We start from the raw sequence: 18,723 nt of genomic DNA, 5'->3' as shown, positions 1-18,723 counted from the left end.
GTATCTTTTATCTCATATGGCTATTCACGAACATAGACTCTTAGTTTTTCAAGATAGGGACATTCATGGAAGTATGAGGAAATTCATGCCTTAGAAAGAAATGACTAGCCTTACTTACCTTTTTCGTTTAGCTAATCTATCGCTTGATCGTTCTCCTTCAATGCCCACGTTTCTACGTTCAAGAGAATTCGTATTAACATTAGCTAATCGATTATAAGAACGTGCTTACTAAAGCTAGAGAAAATTAGGCAGCATTTCCTTCGTTTATACATCTTTCCCCATATTCCATATCAACTCACAAACATCCATAACAACATTCACAATATCGTAAGTAACAATCATCATTCGTTTACATTATCCACATTTCATAATTTCACTTCAATTCCTCCATAACCATGGTCATAATTCACTATCGCGTTCTTTCACATATAATGCTTATCTTATGTTCTAAATGTCATTCATAACTTACTTACAATCATAACATATCAATAATCATGATTCACTTCAAACTACTACTCAACAATGGCACTATTCCCACATTTATGACCCATTTCCTATTTCCTTCTACAATCCAAGTGTTTCAACTTTTCAACACCTCAAAAAACATGGAAATACCATAAAACTCACCTTAGATAATGAAAGAATAAGCCTTGAGTGAGAATAATCCACTTGAGCCAAAACCCTAGCTTCACTTCCAAGAGAATTCTTGACTTGGATGGACCCTAGTGAGCTTTATGCACTTGATTCACTTGAATTCTTGATATTGATCTTTGTTTTCCTTTGTATTCTTGTAGATGAAGTATATGGAACCTTCTAGAGGTCTTGAGAGAGATTAAGAAGTGTGGGAAATGAAATTAGTGAAGTGGGAACATGTATTTATGTTCACAACTTAATCAGCCCGTCGGGCATTATACGGACCACTTGTACGGTCCGTATAACATTGTACAGTCTGTATAAGTGTCCGTGGTTCACCATCAGGGAAAACATCTTCCTGTTGGGTGTTATACGGACCCTTATACGGACCGATATGTGTTATGCGGACCGTATAAATACGCCGTATAACCCCTTTCCCCTGAAATGATCTCTGTCGTTCGTTTGATCTCCAATCCTTATGGAACCTTCTTGACACTTGTTTAACGCCTCGTTAACAATATAAGGGACATTATAACTCTTCTCCCAGACATCATTGAATCATCACTAACTTATCACTTGTAAATCCTTCCCGATTCGTAGCATATACCTTACTTTTCTTAGCTACTTTTTCCTCTTACTTCGAATGCCTTTGAAATCTCAACTAGAATCGTCAAATGCTATTTCTTACTTATCAAAACATTATATACGTCGTGCCCTTCGTTAGTCTAGTCACTGTACGTTAACGAAAATTTTTCGGGGTGTAACAAAAACGCTCCTTGAGAACACATTTCTAAATTCATCAGAGTGACGTAAGGTCATTTTACGTTCGATTACCATTATGGAGTTAACGTCATCGGCATATCTCACCTTGAAGGAACAATAATCATAAGATGAGATCAACATCAATAATACCGTAAGAACATCAAGAATAAAATCTCCTAGCATTTCTATAAGAGGAATCATTATGGACATCATTTGTGAAAGTTCATAACAATAGGATCATGCCTTAAGAAAGAAAGGGACAGTCTTAACATACCTTGCTGCTTACTTAGCCACTCAAAGTCTACCTTTCGAGCTTGCAAATCTACATCCAAGATAATTCGTACAACAATAAGGCCATAGGAACACTTACACACTCAAAATTAGCTAGTTAATAAGTTAACGGAATTCGGACAACATTTCATCTATATTATCTACTCCGAACCAATCCCAAAACAGCTCATAAACATCAATAATAGCATCAAAAATTACATAATCAAGACACTACATGACAAACATACACAAATCCGTCCGAGACTTCCTTTGAAAATTAGTTCGTAAGCCAACAACATCAACATATCAAACTACGACCTTTCTACTATGTCTTCCTTCACTTTAAACCATTAAAATCCTCCAAAACAACTCAATATCAAAGTTAAGATAAAGAACATACCTTTTCCGATCCAAAAACTCTAAATCCAAACCCTTCTTTCAAGTTTAACATCCATAACTTCAATAGCAACAATAGTTATGATATTGCCACAAGCTTCCCGAGCTAATTAGCATATAACTTGGAGTGACTAATGATCTAGTGAGTAAAATATCTTAGAGGGAGTATGCAGAGGTAATGGAAGGTTGTAGAATGGTGGAGAAGGGGTGGAGTGGGGTTTTATAACCCCCAAAGGTCGGTTCCACCACCTCAATTCTACTACAAGCTCGATGGTACCGTCTTTATTCGACGGGCCGTCGAATTGCACAGAGGAATCGCACAATTTTGTACAGGCCGTAGCTTCCACTGTACGTCTTGGATTTGCTATCTGTCAGTTGCATTGGAAAGAAGACTCTCTGAACTTTAATTTACATAGGTTATGCCTTCCATAACTTCTTTTATTCTAGGAGATATACCTCTCTAAAGTTGGACCAGAATTTCCTATCCAAAATTCTGTCAAGTTTTTTCAAAATTTCGACAAACTTAATTTTTTCGATTCGCTTGATCCCGGAACCTTTAGACACTTTCTTGGCACTTGTTAAAAGTATTAATTAACCTTATAAAGGTTCCATGACCTTTCCGAGCTTACGTTAGCTCACTCATAACGCAGACGATGCAAAAAATTTCGAGGTGTGACACCATACCAATGAACGGATTAGCATTGCAAATGACTATGAAGAGTCTACCAAAGATAACATATCCATGTTGTATACAGTAGAACGAACTAAAAACTCCCTCACATTTTTCTACTTGTTTATAAACCTTGATTCGTCCAATCCAACAAACAACACATCACCGTGGTATTTTATCCAAAACCACGAGACAATCAGCAGTCCTCTGACACATTGCAACCAGAGTAAATAAAATAGTCTCAACTAACATATCTGCACTCGATGTAAGCCTTGCAAGGCTTGAAGATAATCACTAATATCTACACCAACAATTTGATGTTCAGTTATTCACTAATGTAGGAATTTACACACCAGCACTGTCCAGGATCCCACACTTTAGTCATAGAGTAAGAATATGCAAATATGTAAAATATATTAGCATGTCCAAGTATATGGCATGCCTCTCGAATGATGGAAAATAATAGGAAGTACCTAGGACGAGTCTATGCATTGTGAGCAGACTACCTCCTAACAATACACTCAAAGCACCACATGTATTTCCTATAGGCATCTCAAGAGAGGAAGGTCTCGTCCAACAATTATGACACCACCACCTTGAGCGTCATAAGCAAGACGATTACCGTTCTTGGCAAGTTCTAGCGCGGACAAAAGATCACCACATTTCTTATGCCAGAACATGAAGAGAATGGGCTGAGATAAATGTTATCCGGTGTCAAACCAATAGCAAGTGGGTAATTCATTTTTCATGCTCTCACACATTACTAGATCCCCGAAATCGTCCGCATGAGGGATAAGGGAAACCTCCCCTCAATTCATGTTGGTTCATCAAAATCAAAAGGCAAAATTCATAGCAAAAAAATTTCTCAGCCACAACAAGCTTCAGATGTGCAAAATGGAATTAAAGTACAACCACTGCCATTAGAGTACGTCAATGAAAACACCAATTAAGTGAACGCTTCAATACTTCAACAATAGGGAATTGATTTCTTTGATAGAAAATGCAAACTAGAAATTACAATGAAAATTTTAAGACCACACTAAAGATAACAGGGGAATTGTAACATAGAGTAGAAGGGGATGAGGAGAAACAGACACTATGAATGGGGATGAGAGGAAACAAACTTTTCTCAACAATATTCTCATAACCGTATTTCTTCCACCCATCGGTATTTATCAATCCGGATCCCAAACAAAGCCACTTAATCTGATATTGGAATGTTTTGTCAATATTGGTCCAAGCCCATTCATAATAGCTCTCCAGGTTAACGTCTCTAAAATATCCAAGATACTCCACAACGATCACAAATCAGCATGTGTTTGCATGATATGTGCAGATAATGATCATAATAAATGAGTGTGATATCTCGAAAATGTTACCTTAGAGTTGTACTATAAGTTTACTCCTTCTGTCTTATTAGTATCCTAGTTGAATTTGGATACGAATATTGTTTATAGTCTCAAGATTGATACAAGCTATTTCCTCTCAGTTAGCCACATTATTCATTGATCTATCAAGAATCCTAAATAAGAATTCTCTATTTGTTACACCCTGTACTTTTGTACGTTAAGTTTCTTCGTGACTTGGTTGTTATAGATTTGGGATACAGAATTATCTTCGAGGTTTCATATGGTTAGACATGTTCATCTTGGATATATAAGGGTTTAAGTTCATGCTTAATATGTGATGGAAGGATTAGAAGTTAAACGAATCGACGAGATTATGTTTCGGGAAAAGTTGGGTTTTACGATTGGATATAGGGCAGTATAATTTTTACGTACCGTATATATCTTGTTAACCCCCACCGTAAATTGATAACAGTGGGGATGAGCCACTGTTGTTATTTTACAGTCCAATTATACGGACCGTATAATTTTTATGGTCCGTAAATGTGGACTGTAGATTTAAATCGATGGCAGCTTATTCTTTTATATATATTTTGTACCCCCTCATTTTATATCATTTTTCTTCATTCGGACCTTAAAACCTTCTAGAACCCTCTCCAAAATATATAATCAAACCCCAAGTGAAATCAAGGATTAAAAATGAGAATCAAGCGCTAAAGGGTTCCAAAGAGTTGTTGAAGCTTGTTTCTCCTTCTTGTAATAGCTTTAGAAGACATTTCAAGGTGAAGTGATCTTAAAATTAAAGTGCTCATGAGTTCTTGAGGTAAGATTCCATCTTATTTCCATATCTATGAGTTTATGTGATGGGTATGCTAGGTTTGGAGGGAAAGAAGTTGGAGGAAAGGTTCAAGTATGAACTTGAGTTTATTTTGAGTTGTAATCTATTTTAAGCCATGATTGTTAACATGTTTTTGAGCTAAAATTTTGTTGTATAGATAATAGTTGATGTTGAGATTGTATTGGGGTTATTATACTTGGTGTATTTGGAAGAAAAAGGTGTAAAGGTGTTGTGTGTGAAGCGTCTACCAGACTGTTTTATTGTACACCTCTAGATGATGATATGAGTTTCAAAGGGGATCATATGAGGTTGTTATGTTGATTGTTGGTTGTTGGATGTGTTGTGATGATTAAGAAATAGGGGAAATGTTGCCCATTTCATTTTATAATCGATTTATCGCTTGATATACGTGATATACTAGTACCATCTAAGCGAGTAAATGCCTTCCTTTGTTATAGGATTGGAGTACTAGTTCGACAGATTCGTTGTGGGATTGTGTTGACGACTTGAGGTAAGTTAAGGCTAACTTTCCTTCTCTTGGCATGATCCTTATGAACGAAACATAAACGTAATGCTACTCCATAATGATTCTATTCTTAGCAGTTAGGATGTTCCATGTTGATTCATGTTCTAGAATGTTGTTTTCAGTAAGTCCTTCTTTGGATTCAGTATGATTCATAGAGTCGCTTGTTGATGAAAATGCTACTTCATAATGATGTTCGGAGGTGTAACGACCTTATGTCACTACGACGTGATTCGGGATATACTCTTATCATATATATATATATATATATATATATATATATATATATATATATATATATATATATATATATATGTGTGTGTGGGGGGGGGGGTATGTGTGTGTGTGTGTGTGTGTGTGCGTGCGTGCGTGTGCGCACGTGTGTGCGTGTGTGTGTGTGTGTGTACAGACCTATGACCCATGCATTATCTATGCGTATATTATGTATTATATATATGGGGTATAGGGAACGTAATGGCGTTATATACATACTACCACCTGATCACCTGGTCACATGATGATTATGATGATGATGATGATGATGATGCCCACAGAGGCCGATATGATACGATGGGATGCCCACAGAAGCTTGACAGGCGTTATATACGCATATATATGTATGACCCGGCATTATATACGCATATATGCATACATGCACAATATTTATGCATATCATTGGCCCTCAGAGGCGGTTCAGACATACAGGTTGCATTCATTTCATCCTATGTACTTTATGTCTCTTTCATGTTACTTTCATGCCTTACATACTCAGTACTTTGTCTGTACTGACGTCCCTTTTCTGGGGGCACTGCGTTTCATGCCCGCAGGTTCGAAGTAGACAGTTGACGATCCACCCTTGTAGTTCTTCATTCAGCTGATATTGGAGCACTCCTCTTATTCCGGAGTTGCTGTTGTGTTTTTGGTACGTTATACTTTTGCGTACATACGGGTTTGGCAGGGTCCTATCCCGATCTTATTATGTCATATACTCTAGTAGAGGCTTGTAGACGGTCATGGTATGGTTAGACGTTGTATGGCCCCCCTCGACCTATATTTTTGATGTATAGTATTTCATGATGGCCTTGTCGGCTTGCACAGTTTTTGCCCAGCATAGTTATATAGTACGTCTTTTCGGGCTCATCGCTTTTTCAGTATATTTCTCTTATGATTTAGCAGATTTCCATCTAATGACCCTCGAGTTCCACTTTTGTTTATGATTATGATATGTAAGTATGATTAGCGATGCTCAGCAGGTATTGCCCGGGTGCCCCTCATGGCCCTCCAGCTTGGGTCATGACACTATCTCTTTTACTTTATTTACTGCTCTTTCATTATTTATATACACACTTTACTATTGATTTCACATGATCATGATTAGGTTTGCATTATCGAAAGGTTGATTGTTTCTAAGATAATTCACTTGCCTAAGACCCTATTTTATAACTTTAATTGTTAATCTCTATTTTATAAATTTAATTGTTAATCTTTAATTCAGAATTTAGGTTAAATAGTTTGGCGCTCATTGTGGGGCCATGTCAATTATGTTGTTGTCTTAGATCATTATCAGTCTACCACTAAAATCACCCATAGGTCGGGCCTTCTTACTCTGCCCCCTTTTCACTCTGCCTTGGTTCTTGCAATCCCCTTGTTGTTCAGCAAAATTAACCAATGATGCAAATGTGCTAGTAGGAGATATAGCATCAACAAATGCAACTTTAAGATGTAGCCCTAAGCCATACACAAGCCGCCTCAACTTTTGTCTCTCAGTAGGAATTATGGACATCGTATATCTGGCCAACCGAGTGAACTAAAGGTTGTACTCTCGAACTGTCACAACACATGAGTACTTAAATGGTGAATTGGTTAACATTTTAGAAACTTTGTAATTAATCACAAACAAGGGGATCAAATGTGCATATTTTCAAGTAATAGAAGTTAAATGTGCTCAATCAGATCTTAAGGAATAGAATCAAAATTTACTAATAACTAAGGGACTAAAAGTTCTATCAACCCTACGTTTAATTATTTTAGGAGACTCGATATTATAAATTTTTTATTGTGTAGGTATAAAAATGAGTAATATCCCTTTGTTGTACTTTGTTTGACATTAATTTCTTATTTAGTCCATTCTAAAAGGAAGACATGTTCCTATATCTTCTTAATGAGAAGTTTTTATAGTCATACATATATAAGTTTAAGATCACAAATTTCAAGAGTTCTATAATGATACAATTGTTAGGACATAATTAAAACCATAAATTTTAATTTTTTTTATACGCCCTCCTCCTCATATTTTCTGTCATGGTTTCAAAAAATAGTTGTCTCAAATTATTTATCGTTTTAGAAGTTCAAGGCACAAGTAGTTATTGTTTCCTCATTTTGCCCTTAGTAGAATTCTGTTATTAATGGAGATGACACACAAAAATAGAGTAAACATTTAATGGAGAGATAATGGAGAGAGATTATAACTTAGACATAAATAAGGTTAAAGTTAGTCAAATACCTTTCTTAATTAATACTCCTCCGGTCCAAAATAATTGAGGTTTTAAGCTTGGGCACTTTGATTAAGAAATTTCCTAACTCCTAAAAATTAAGAGGGTTTTGATTAAAATACCTTTAATTATGATTTTCTTTTCTTTATAGGTTAACATAATTATTATGGGGATGTGACTTATGATAATGTGTCAAGGGCAAATTTGAGAAAGACAACTGAATACTTTCTTGATTTTATAAAACATTAAATATTTTTGGATTAACTTTTAGAGACTAAAATCTCAATTATTTTGGACCAGAGAAAATATTAATATTTTTTAAAGAGTGCAAAATTAAAAAAACACCAAGGGAGTGTTAAACTTTGCCAAGTTGAACTGACAAAGAAAATGAAACGGACAAAGTAACCAACTAGTTCGGTGCATTCACTTAGTGCACCTAAAATTCATTTTTTTGCGCGGAATTCCCTTCAGTTGGGGTGGTCTTTAATATTTGGCCTTCAAATTGGTGGTCTTTAAAGTTTTGGCCTTCGCCTACTCGAAGTTGTGAGTTCGAATCTCAGCTCAGTGGAAAAAAAAATCGCAAGGCAAATATTTTGATTCGCAAAGCAGAATTTTGCAAAATTCTGTCCCTGCAAATTCTACCTTAAGGCCAAAATTCTGCCTTGCAAATTCAAACTCTACCTTGCGAATTTTTTAAAATTTTTAATTGAGCGGGGGTTCGAACCCAAAATCAAGAGATTTTTAGCGAAGGACAAAAGTTAAAGACCCCCAATTTGAGGGGCAAAAATTAAATACCACCCCCAGCGAAGGCCAATCCTGCAAATTGCCCCCTAAAATTCGTCCCTTATCATCACAGTGTGAATATTCTCGATCTCTTCCGCTTTTGTCATCCCTCATATAGTATTCTCTCTGTCTCAAATTATTTGTCGTGGTTACTATAAATAGTTGTCTCAAATTATTTGTCGTTTTAGAGATTCAAGGCACAATTAATTAACCTTTTCTCATTTTATCCTCTCATTTTACCATTAATAGAATTTTATCATTTAATGAATATGACACATAATAAAGTAAAAATTTAATGGAGAGAGATTATAACTTAAACATAAATAAGGATAAAGTTAATAAAATACCCCTCCTAATTAATACTACCTCCGGATCAAAAAGAGTATCCACTTAGCCTTTTTTTCTTTGGTTAAAAAGAGTGTTCACTTAACAAATCAAGAAAGAATTAACTTTATTTTTTCAGAGAGAATATTTCTTAAGGGCATATAAACCAAAATAACGACAAATAATTTGAGACAAAGGGAGTATAAAATATAACCAGCCGCTTTACACTTGATATACTATGCTAAGCCACTGCCTATTTCTTCCAAGAGAGAGCATATATATGCCCTAATGTCTTGTACGGAGAGTCTAGGATTAGAGAACTTTGATGTAGATGATGATCAGAATATTGAAAATCTAAATGATGGTATAGGTGTTGAATCATCTACCTCCATCACTAGTTGTAAAAGAACAAGTGTCGAGCAAAAAGAGAAGATATTTCCACCACCATTATCGTCGTTACTTAAAGATGGAAAACCGAGTTTCTTCCTAGAGCCTATTAGAAAAGATGGAAGGTTAGAGCTTAATGAGGTGAACATTGATCCATCACAGACCCTCCTTACTTCCCGTAAAGGAGGACGGTTGAGATTAAGTCTCATTCCTGACCAAGAAGAAGAAGAGGAGAGGATGATGATGATACTGATGAAGATGAGGGAGAAGTCATCATGGAGGCAATCGAAGTAAATGACAAAGAAACAGTAAATGAACATGATACATCAAGATAAAGAGCAGAAGCTCCCAGCAAAGAGTCCTGCCATGAAGTGTTTCTTCTATGTAATAAAAAAAAATATCTATGTATCCTGTAAGTTTTCGTATCAATGAAAAGCCTGTTCTGGTAACAAAACAAAAATAAAAAATAAAAAAAAGTCCGGGCGCGGGGGAGGCATGTGTATCCAAGCACCGCTTGGTAGGGAATTACTCCATCCCTTTCAATTTGTTTGTCTAATTTTAACTTGACACGGTATTTAAGAAAATTAAAAACTTTTAAAATGTTATGATTTTAAGCTAAAGATATGTAAAATGTACCAAAATGTCTTTTAATCTTGTAGTCTTAAACATGTCATGTGAAAAATTAGAATTAAATATTTGTCAAAAAAGAAAGAGACGTTCTTTTTTAAACGAACAAAAAAATAAAATTAAACAAACAAATTGAAACGGAGGGAGTACAAAATTTGGAATTAAATTTATTGTGTTTTTGGGTATTAGCTAAAGTTAGAATAAATTTTATAGCACAATCATATAATTATTTAACCTGATTATAATCCCCCTGATTTTGAACCAAACGACTCCCAAGTGCTTAAAGAACCTCTAGGATGAAACCAAAAGTTCATTTTAACACAACCAACTGATATAAGTTGTTTTTGAAACAATTAAAGAATACAACAACAATAAAATATACTAATAATAAAATCAGAAGTAATTTCTAGATGTAAAGAAAAAAAAAAAACCAAACCCATCTCAGCCACCGAAAGGAGTTAAAAACGCATCAATCTATGATCATCAGTCATGAAAAATCAGGAGAATAGCTGTTGTGCAATTTCATTATGGCTTAGTCACAATGCAGAGTGTTGGTCTCCAGTCTGCTTTGGTTGAGGCTATAATGTCTTAGCTTTGCAAAATAGCAGGAACATTCAGAAGGATGGTTGATGAACACTGTTAACTCTTGCCTGAGATAACATATAGAGTAGGTAAGAAAACTCTGACCAGCAGTATTTGTATGCGGGATCACATATAGGAAACAGAACCTGCTAAAGTATTGTATTCATCTTATAGGACTGTCATTGATACTGCAGCAGATCGGAGCTTCAAACCATCATCGTTCCACTTGCTCTCAGGGGCGGTGACACCAGCAATAATGGCCTGCAAAAGTAATTTTGCAAAACATTATAACAAGAGAGATACCAATTCTATTTTTGGCCAAAAGTGGAGGCTCCAAGTAGTTCTAGGGCAGAACCACCTTAGGTCTTTGCAAAGTTAATTGGATTGGTGAATCCTAGTATAGGGTACAACAATACAGCTCTAAAGGCAGGCAAGATCTTGAAGAAAGCTACAGAAAAATAACAAAGAGAACAAAAATACCTTTCCACTGTTAACAGCAGCCACTAATGCAACGTGTTGCTCATCTCTTGCAAACTCATAGAAATAGTATGTCCTGAAATACATAAACCAACGCTACTGAATGTTTAAATTTAATTGTTGTAATTACAGAGGAATAAACCATGATTGCCGAAATGAGAGACACTAATGGACGTATCTCCATCGTTTTACGTTGCAGCGAGAGAAAGTATCTTACTTTCTTGTTGATACAAAAAGTTTTTGCAATGAGTTAAAAAAACGAAAGCTCAAAGAGAGGAGAAATCATGTGATATGAAGATGGGGTCATCTTCAAAATATGTCATGAGTTGGGAATCTTTGGACCGAAAAACGCTTATTGTGACTGGTAAAATATTGTAAGAGTTCAGCCTCCGAACCATTGCTAATCCTCTAACATACAACTAAAATAGTCATCCTAAAGAACCATAGACATGTTTTAGTATGAACATACCTGAAACCTTCATCTTCTTTAATTTTAATAGAGCGTCCAGAATATAGTGTTGAGCCAGCTGTCATACTGATAATCAGTAATTAAGAAATATAATTCATTAAAGAGCAACCTTGCATAACAGATGAATGTGCCAGGGCCATTTGCAACAATACCTGGAACAAATATTTTAGCTGCCTCCTTAAGTGACCCTAAATCAGTAACATCTTTGGCCTGTTAAAGTCAATACATAAGACATGATCAGAATGTTGGGAGGTATACTTATAGCATAAGAGTTAATCTCGTGAAGAGAATCGGAGAATCGCTACACATACTGACAGTGTAATAAGCAAATCGTTTGAAGGATTTAATTTTATAGACATCCACAGGATAGAGATCGAATTAAGCACCAGAATTGTCTTTGACAAACCTCTAAGAAGGTGATCTTCAGCTGATTCGAAGGGCGAATTATGACACTTAAAACTTCAGATCTGTATATCACAAAACCGATAACAATTAAAACTTAAAAGTTATAAATAATGCAAATCGAAGAAGGATTGTTGAAGAGAGCGAGAACATTCCATCAGATATTGTATTTACTTCCCTCATAAAAAAAAGATTACAACAACACACCCAGTGTAATCCCTCAGCCACAAGTGGGGTTTGGGGAGGGTAGGATGTACGCAGACCTTACCCCTACCTTTGTGAAGTAGAGAGGCTGTTTCGGATAGACCCTTGGCTTAACAAAGATTACTGGGAGGAAAAGATAACGCATAATGCAGTACATAGAAGAAAAGAACTAAAAAAACTAGAATCACACGGAAAACCCTTTGAGAGGCAAAGCAACATTGATAAGAATTCTGAAGAATTTGTAAAGTTGTGTAAAGGATCTTGGAGGATCCATAATCTTATATCAATCAATCTATATTATTATGATAAGGATCTATGAGAATACGTAGATAAGATATTACAACTCATCTTAGGTAGATATTATTTTGTACTCCCTCCGTCCCAAAAAGATTGTCTTACTTTCCTTATTAGTTTGTCCCAAAAAGATTGCCACATTTCTATATTTAGAAACAATTAAGACTTTATGAGATGATTTACAGCCACACAAATATCTAAGGTTTATTTTGGACCACACATTTCAAAAGTCTTCCTTTATTTCTTAAACTCCGTGCCAAGTCAAACTAAGACTATCTTTTTGATATGGAGGGAGTATTAAGTAGGAAGATTTTATTATCTATGTTTTGTTAATTTAGAGCTTATATAAACACTATTTAAATTTTAAACCCCGAACTGTTGAGAGAACAATATAGTAAAACATTTCAAAACCTCTCTCCTTTTCCTTTTCTACAAAGTATCACAGTTTAGATATCACGTCCATCCTCCGAACAATTAATTTTCGCTTACTATTCTGAAAAAGCTTTCTTCTCAACTTTTTTATCATATTAGTGTTTGGGCACTAAGTCTCGGCTTTGAACTACATTGTTTTTCTTTTCAAAAAGAAAGAGTTGTTCCTACTTTAGGAGCGTAACCACCGGACTTTTGCAACTCCTTATTGCGTCTGAGGTAATCTTATGAAATATTTATGATATTTGTACAATCATCCGATCTGGAAGCGAGGGGGAAAGGGAGAAATGTTTTCTTTTTTATAAGTATGGGGAGGGGAGGAAATCTATCACTCTAATCGTAATTTGCCTTTAATGACTATTTATGGTACTGAAAACGAAGTAATTGTTATCATCCTCTTTTATGGCATGAGCAGCCCAAAGTGGTAATTCATCCACTTATATCAGGCAGTTTTCATCATTGGTCACGAATTGTTGATTAGTAATATTTTTCGTAACAAAATCTTTTATTTGCACTTAAATTCCTTTCAGCCTTTTCCACTGTCATCTTAGCTACTTGGTCGAAAACAATGGTTACGGAATAGATGAGGCTCACTCTTTCTTCATTACCTAAAATTTCAGCTCTGTTTACACCCTATGTCCATATAATTTTGTATTCACTGGTAAATTACCAAAAACCTAAATCATTCTGTAGTATTCTTGGCTGACTCTATTCTTGTACAAGACAAAGGATTGAAATAGGATACTTAGTCTTCATTTTCACCATCCCACATTTTCACAATTTGAACTCAAAAGGTGAATTTTCGGGCATGGTTTTGCAATCAAGTGTTTTGAACAGTTTAAAACCGTAACAAAGAATTAGAGACCTGCCCCGCCCTTTCTAAAGGTTCTCTTACTCTGCCCTGCTAAGACTTTAACCCGCCCCGCCCCATTTACATCTATAGAAGTGTGTCCGAAAAGGAAAGGAGTGGCCTAACTGATATATGAACTCAAGAGTTGAGTGGAAGCACTGACTCAAATCATGGCATCCATCTAGCCAAAATTAGTCCCATTGTCGTACAATCTTGTGCCATGAGAAATCACGTTCCAAAAATAAAATCATTTCACAGAAAGAGAAGATACTGGAGGACCTACACGTCATCTATCCAAACAAAAAACATCTATCCAAAGGTTCTTCTCAATTTACAGAATACGATAGAAGGACAAGGAATATACTGGAAGGCTAAATAGAGCATAGGAGATCCCGAGGACATCATCTATAAAGAAGCCAAAGAGTCCCATTTTTCTTGAGAATGACAATACATAGCAAAAGTATCCCTATTCAAACAGTAGCCTCAGAACAATCCTGAATGCTACAAAAAGAGAGAGCTGCCAAGGAAATATTCATTATCAAAATTGAACAAGCAGAATTCCAAAGGCGAAGCACGCATCTTGTCTTGCGTGTCAAAAACATAAAAAAGCATGCATCTAATGCTTTTTGCATATCTCCTCAGATGTAGGATGTCATCACATTGCTAAAAGAATTATAACATGCAATTTCGGTAGAAGTCTAGACAGTGACAAAAAAAGATAGAGAAAGCACTTCATTCATTGCATACAAGCACCACAATGATATCGACATGATCAACTCAAGCATGGTTGTATACGAGGGAATCAGTATCACAAGTTACTAAAGAATATTGAATTACATTTACAAAATTCCCTCCTCCCTAGGTGAGAAATAGAAATGTAACCTCTCATTGATTTAATTAACAACGTTGAAGAGGTGCTCCTCATATGGAGTCTTGTACTAAAAAAGGAGCTAGAACTAACTACATAAGGTCTAATACTTACTTCCTAGACAAGAAAAGGGAGAGGAGTCATGGTCTCGAACCACTACTTCTCCTTATAGTTTTCTATTCTAAATAGAAAGAAAGTCAAATTTGTCTAAATGATGAAAGGTTGGTTTGTTCATCTGCAATTGAAAAAATCAATATTGACTGCATCCATGGATATGCGTTTAGAAGATTTCACAAAACCTTTATCATTTAGTTTTCAACTTTTCGGGAATATCTTAGCTGATGAGTTAGTATTATACACTTCATCAAGACGAAAAATCATGCCTTACCTATTTAATCACAGAATATTTACTTACCTTATTTTTATAGGAATTGATTACCTATCATATATATTTTTTTCCCTTACTCAAATACAATGAATTTAGCATTGTATGAACCCAGACACATTTTAACTTGATATTGTACTCTGGTGGAATTTGTACCAAATGAAATTAACTATGAACAGATGATGCTTCAAAGTATCAAAATGTGTGGAATATTATAGTAAAAAAGAATTTACTCCAACCATAAAGTTCTAAAGAAATTATTCCAAAGAATTAAGAGGGAAAAAACAAAGAGCAGACGAGTTGGAGAATCGATTCGAATATCTACCCGTCAGAAGAAGCAAAACGCGCTGCAAATTTCTTCGGCTTAGCCTTATCTCCATATAGTGATAGGCCAGCATTATAATCCTGCGAAAAATTATCTCAAACTCTTAGATAATCAACCTTTTCAGAGTTTAAACATAACACACCTTCTCATTAAAGTACAAATCATTCCAACATTGAATATAATCGAAGCTTGTGGTTGGGGATTCTTGATTCTACTATGCAGAGACATTTTTCCAATCTTTTTTTTTTTAAATCAAATGTTCCATTCTAGGAAGAGACATTTTAAATAGGTCATATATCACATTATTGTTTAACCTATAGTTGGACCAGTTCATACTAATCATATTGATTTTTCTTTGTTATTTATCCATCTTCCAATGATCTCTGTTCTATCCAAGTACATAATAAAAATATTACTCCTTCCATTTCAATTTGTTTGTCTAGTTTTGACTTGGCATGGAGTATTAGAAAATAGAGAATTTTTCTTTAATCTTGTGGTCTTAAAGTTGTGGGATTCACTGGGTATGTTGTTGTTGTTGTTGGTCTTAAACAAAAGATACGTAAAATGTACCAAGATAGTGGTCTTAAACATGCCATGTGGAAAGTTGGAATTAAGAATTGCCAAAAAAGGAAAGAGGCATTCTTTTTTAAACGGACTAAAAAAGAAAGTAAGTCAAACAAATTGAAATGGAGGGAGTAACTGAAGACGGTCCAAATAAGCTAACAACAAAAAGAATGTCCTGTATCACATGCTTCTGCTGTTCTGCATTACTATTTTTCAAAGGTTTTAACATATCCGTATTGATATTGTACACCATCAAGTCAATTAAAAGCCAATTACGGATCATCGTTTATATTAGGCATGAAGTGATAACGTGGAAAGTAAGGTGAATTACCTACTACATTGGGTTAAACTATACTGATAGTGTTAAAATCTTACAGTATAGGTACGCATAAGTTAAATCCTTCTTATATAAAAGGCTTAATACATTAAAGGCCCCTTAAACTTGCCGCAAAATTTTACTTAGAAACTCGAACTACGATTTGTTCCAACTGAGCACCTGAACATATGATAAAATGTTCCTATTATACACTTTTGTTTCAAATTTTAATAAAACTTTTGCGCGTGTTCTCAAGCGTCTATTAGGGAGTTAATCACATAAAATATGACATCTCCTTAAATTATACACATCAGCCTCAATTACAACATGCCTGAAGTTTTACGGCTTATTGAGGCGAATGAGTATAATTAAAAGAGGTAGCATATTTTAAGTAATTAACTTATCTACGTAATGAACACTTGAAACACGCACAAAAGTTTTCCAAAATTTGAACGGAGAAGTGTCTAATAGGAACACTTTATCATGTGTTCAGGTGTTCAATTGGAATTAGTCTTACTCCCTTCGCCCCATTTTGATGGTGTTTGACCGGGCATGAATTTTAAGAAATTTAAAAAAAAAAAAAAAAGTCTTTTCAAACTTGTGGTCTAAAACAAACTATAGAAACTTGTGTGACTAAAAATCATTTCATTAAGGGTAAAAATGTAATTTTAAAGTTGAATTGTTACTACTAAATATAGAAAGGTATCTTTGTTTTTGGGACTGACTAAAAAGAAAAGAGTGTCAGAGACTAAGCCTCTATTTGGATGGTCGTTACCCATGGTTTCATAATGTAGAGTATGGTATTATATTGTATTGTACTGTATCAATGAATACAATATTTGGATGGACTGTATCATTTGTTATGGTTTAATAATATTTTTATTATTTGGTTTGACGGTATGGTACTATATAATAACATATAAGTTTACTAAAATACCCTTAATTACAAACTATTTTATATATATATAAAACTGTGTAAAGGATAAAATAGAAACTTTTTAAAAAAATAGGTGGTGGGTGGGGGTGGGCACGGGCGAATCTATATAGAAAATTTGGGTCACGTGAACACATGGTCATCTGACAAAACTCGGTATATTATGTATATAATCCTTAAAATATATCTAATATTAACTGAAGGAACACATGATCAAACTAAACTGTGTGGAGCACTGGTTAAGTGTCGGTTTAATACCTTCAGGTTGTGAGATCAAACCCTACCAAATGCACTTTTGTGTCTTTTTTCTTAAATTTTTTACTAAGGTGAATCCATCCTCTTGAAATCCTGGATTCGCCTCTGGGGGTGGGGTAGTGGGTGGTGGTGTGGTAAGGTGGGTGCGGGTGTTTGGGTGTGGTTGGGGAGGGAGGATGGGGTGGGGTATAATGAGAAAATGAAATACGTAACCACACAAAAATCACTAAATCCATGGTTATAAAAATTGAGACATAATTTTAAAAACAATGAAAACAAACGTGGTTTCATAGAAAACAATACAATAATGAACCACGGGAAACAAACATCCAAACATGGGGTAAATTGGGATGGAGGGAGTAAGCCAAAATGAAACATGAAAAGGAAAAATAGAGCAAGAAAGCAGAGCATACCTCAGGCTCGGTGAGGTCTTCGAATTCAGGTGGGACCCGAATGGAGAAACCATCACCATAAAACTGAAACCAAGACTTAGTATTGGCAATGCCTGAAAGGAAAGATGACAACGATTTTGTCTGGGCGGAGGATATTGGGCATTGAGAAAGTAAAAAGGTGAGTGAAGTAGAAGCAGTTAGGAACACTAGTCTTCTAGAAAGAGGGTTGGGTTGAAGAGCAGGTATTGTTGAATTGGGGCTTTGCAGAGGTATTGGTTTTGGTGGGTGGAAAGAGAGGGAGAGGAGCGTGGACATGGCCATCACCATGACCATGAGAGGGTGAAGATGGGATACTATACATGCCTCCTAATGCACTCTAGATAATGTGTGTGGGGACACCAATGACGCTTTGGTTATTGTTTACAAGGCCAAAAGATATCTCTATTTCTCTGCTGTGAGTCATTACCTCCCCCCGTTATACGGTTAGTCAATCATATGCTTCCACCGATTATTTTATAAAATCTTTTCGAGATGGTACCTTTCGGTATTTTTTTTAAAACGTGATGGTTAATTTTTTGTATGGGTATGTTTTGATTAATTTTTTGTATTTTTTTAAACGTCATGTAAAATTTATAAGTAGCAGTTAGAGAAAGATATCATGCATACTGATGTAGAGTTTTGGCAAAAACTCTCTATACATTTTTACTGCTTAAAAGATGGTGAATCATGGAAACATGAAGAATAGGGGTTCATTCCACTATTTTACAGTAGTGTAAATTAAATTTAAGCAAAAAAAAAAAAAATAGATCACACGAATGGGAAAAAATAAACAAGATGGGACTCAAGAATTCAAGAAGTAAGTCTGCTAAGATTAAGTATTCAATAAGAGATTTAATGAAATCATATGAGAGCAAAGATATCTTATA

At 35.2% G+C, this 18,723-nt stretch overlaps 2 protein-coding genes across 2 annotated transcripts; one reads left to right on the top strand and one right to left on the bottom strand.

Annotated features, from left to right (window-relative positions):
- Nucleotides 1-8,541: 8,541 nt before the first annotated feature.
- Nucleotides 8,542-10,004, top strand: LOC132054535 (uncharacterized). The gene has a single exon (XM_059446524.1). The coding sequence runs from the start codon at nt 9,326-9,328 to the stop codon at nt 9,716-9,718; it is 393 nt and encodes a 130-aa protein (XP_059302507.1). The 5' UTR covers nt 8,542-9,325; the 3' UTR covers nt 9,719-10,004.
- Nucleotides 10,005-10,348: 344 nt separating this feature from the next.
- LOC132054524 (uncharacterized) lies at nt 10,349-18,242 on the bottom strand. Its single transcript, XM_059446517.1, has 8 exons — nt 17,819-18,242; nt 15,337-15,416; nt 11,986-12,046; nt 11,732-11,789; nt 11,580-11,637; nt 11,114-11,186; nt 10,780-10,894; nt 10,349-10,701 (listed from the first exon to the last, which is right to left on the bottom strand). Exons 1-7 carry the CDS (start codon nt 18,128-18,130, stop codon nt 10,802-10,804), a joined length of 735 nt encoding a protein of 244 aa, XP_059302500.1. The 5' UTR covers nt 18,131-18,242; the 3' UTR covers nt 10,349-10,701; nt 10,780-10,801.
- Between the last annotated feature and the right edge of the window lie 481 nt (nt 18,243-18,723).

This window comes from Lycium ferocissimum, chromosome 1, assembly GCF_029784015.1.
Source record: "Lycium ferocissimum isolate CSIRO_LF1 chromosome 1, AGI_CSIRO_Lferr_CH_V1, whole genome shotgun sequence".
NCBI lineage: Eukaryota > Viridiplantae > Streptophyta > Magnoliopsida > Solanales > Solanaceae > Lycium > Lycium ferocissimum.
The sequence above is the reverse complement of the archived record's forward strand: the minus strand, read 5'-3'. Positions and strand labels throughout refer to the sequence as shown.

Bases quoted from the DNA above. Each gene is read 5' to 3' on its own strand.
- LOC132054535 (XM_059446524.1), top strand. From the start codon at position 9,326: ATGTCTTGTACGGAGAGTCTAGGATTAGAGAACTTTGATGTAGATGAT.
- LOC132054524 (XM_059446517.1), bottom strand. From the start codon at position 18,130: ATGGTCATGGTGATGGCCATGTCCACGCTCCTCTCCCTCTCTTTCCAC. The intron at 12,047-15,336 runs GTAGATATTCGA...TGTGATATACAG, and splicing joins CGTTTTGCTTCTTCTGACGG to ATCTGAAGTTTTAAGTGTCA. The intron at 11,638-11,731 runs GTATTGTTGCAA...TCAGTATGACAG, and splicing joins AGCTAAAATATTTGTTCCAG to CTGGCTCAACACTATATTCT.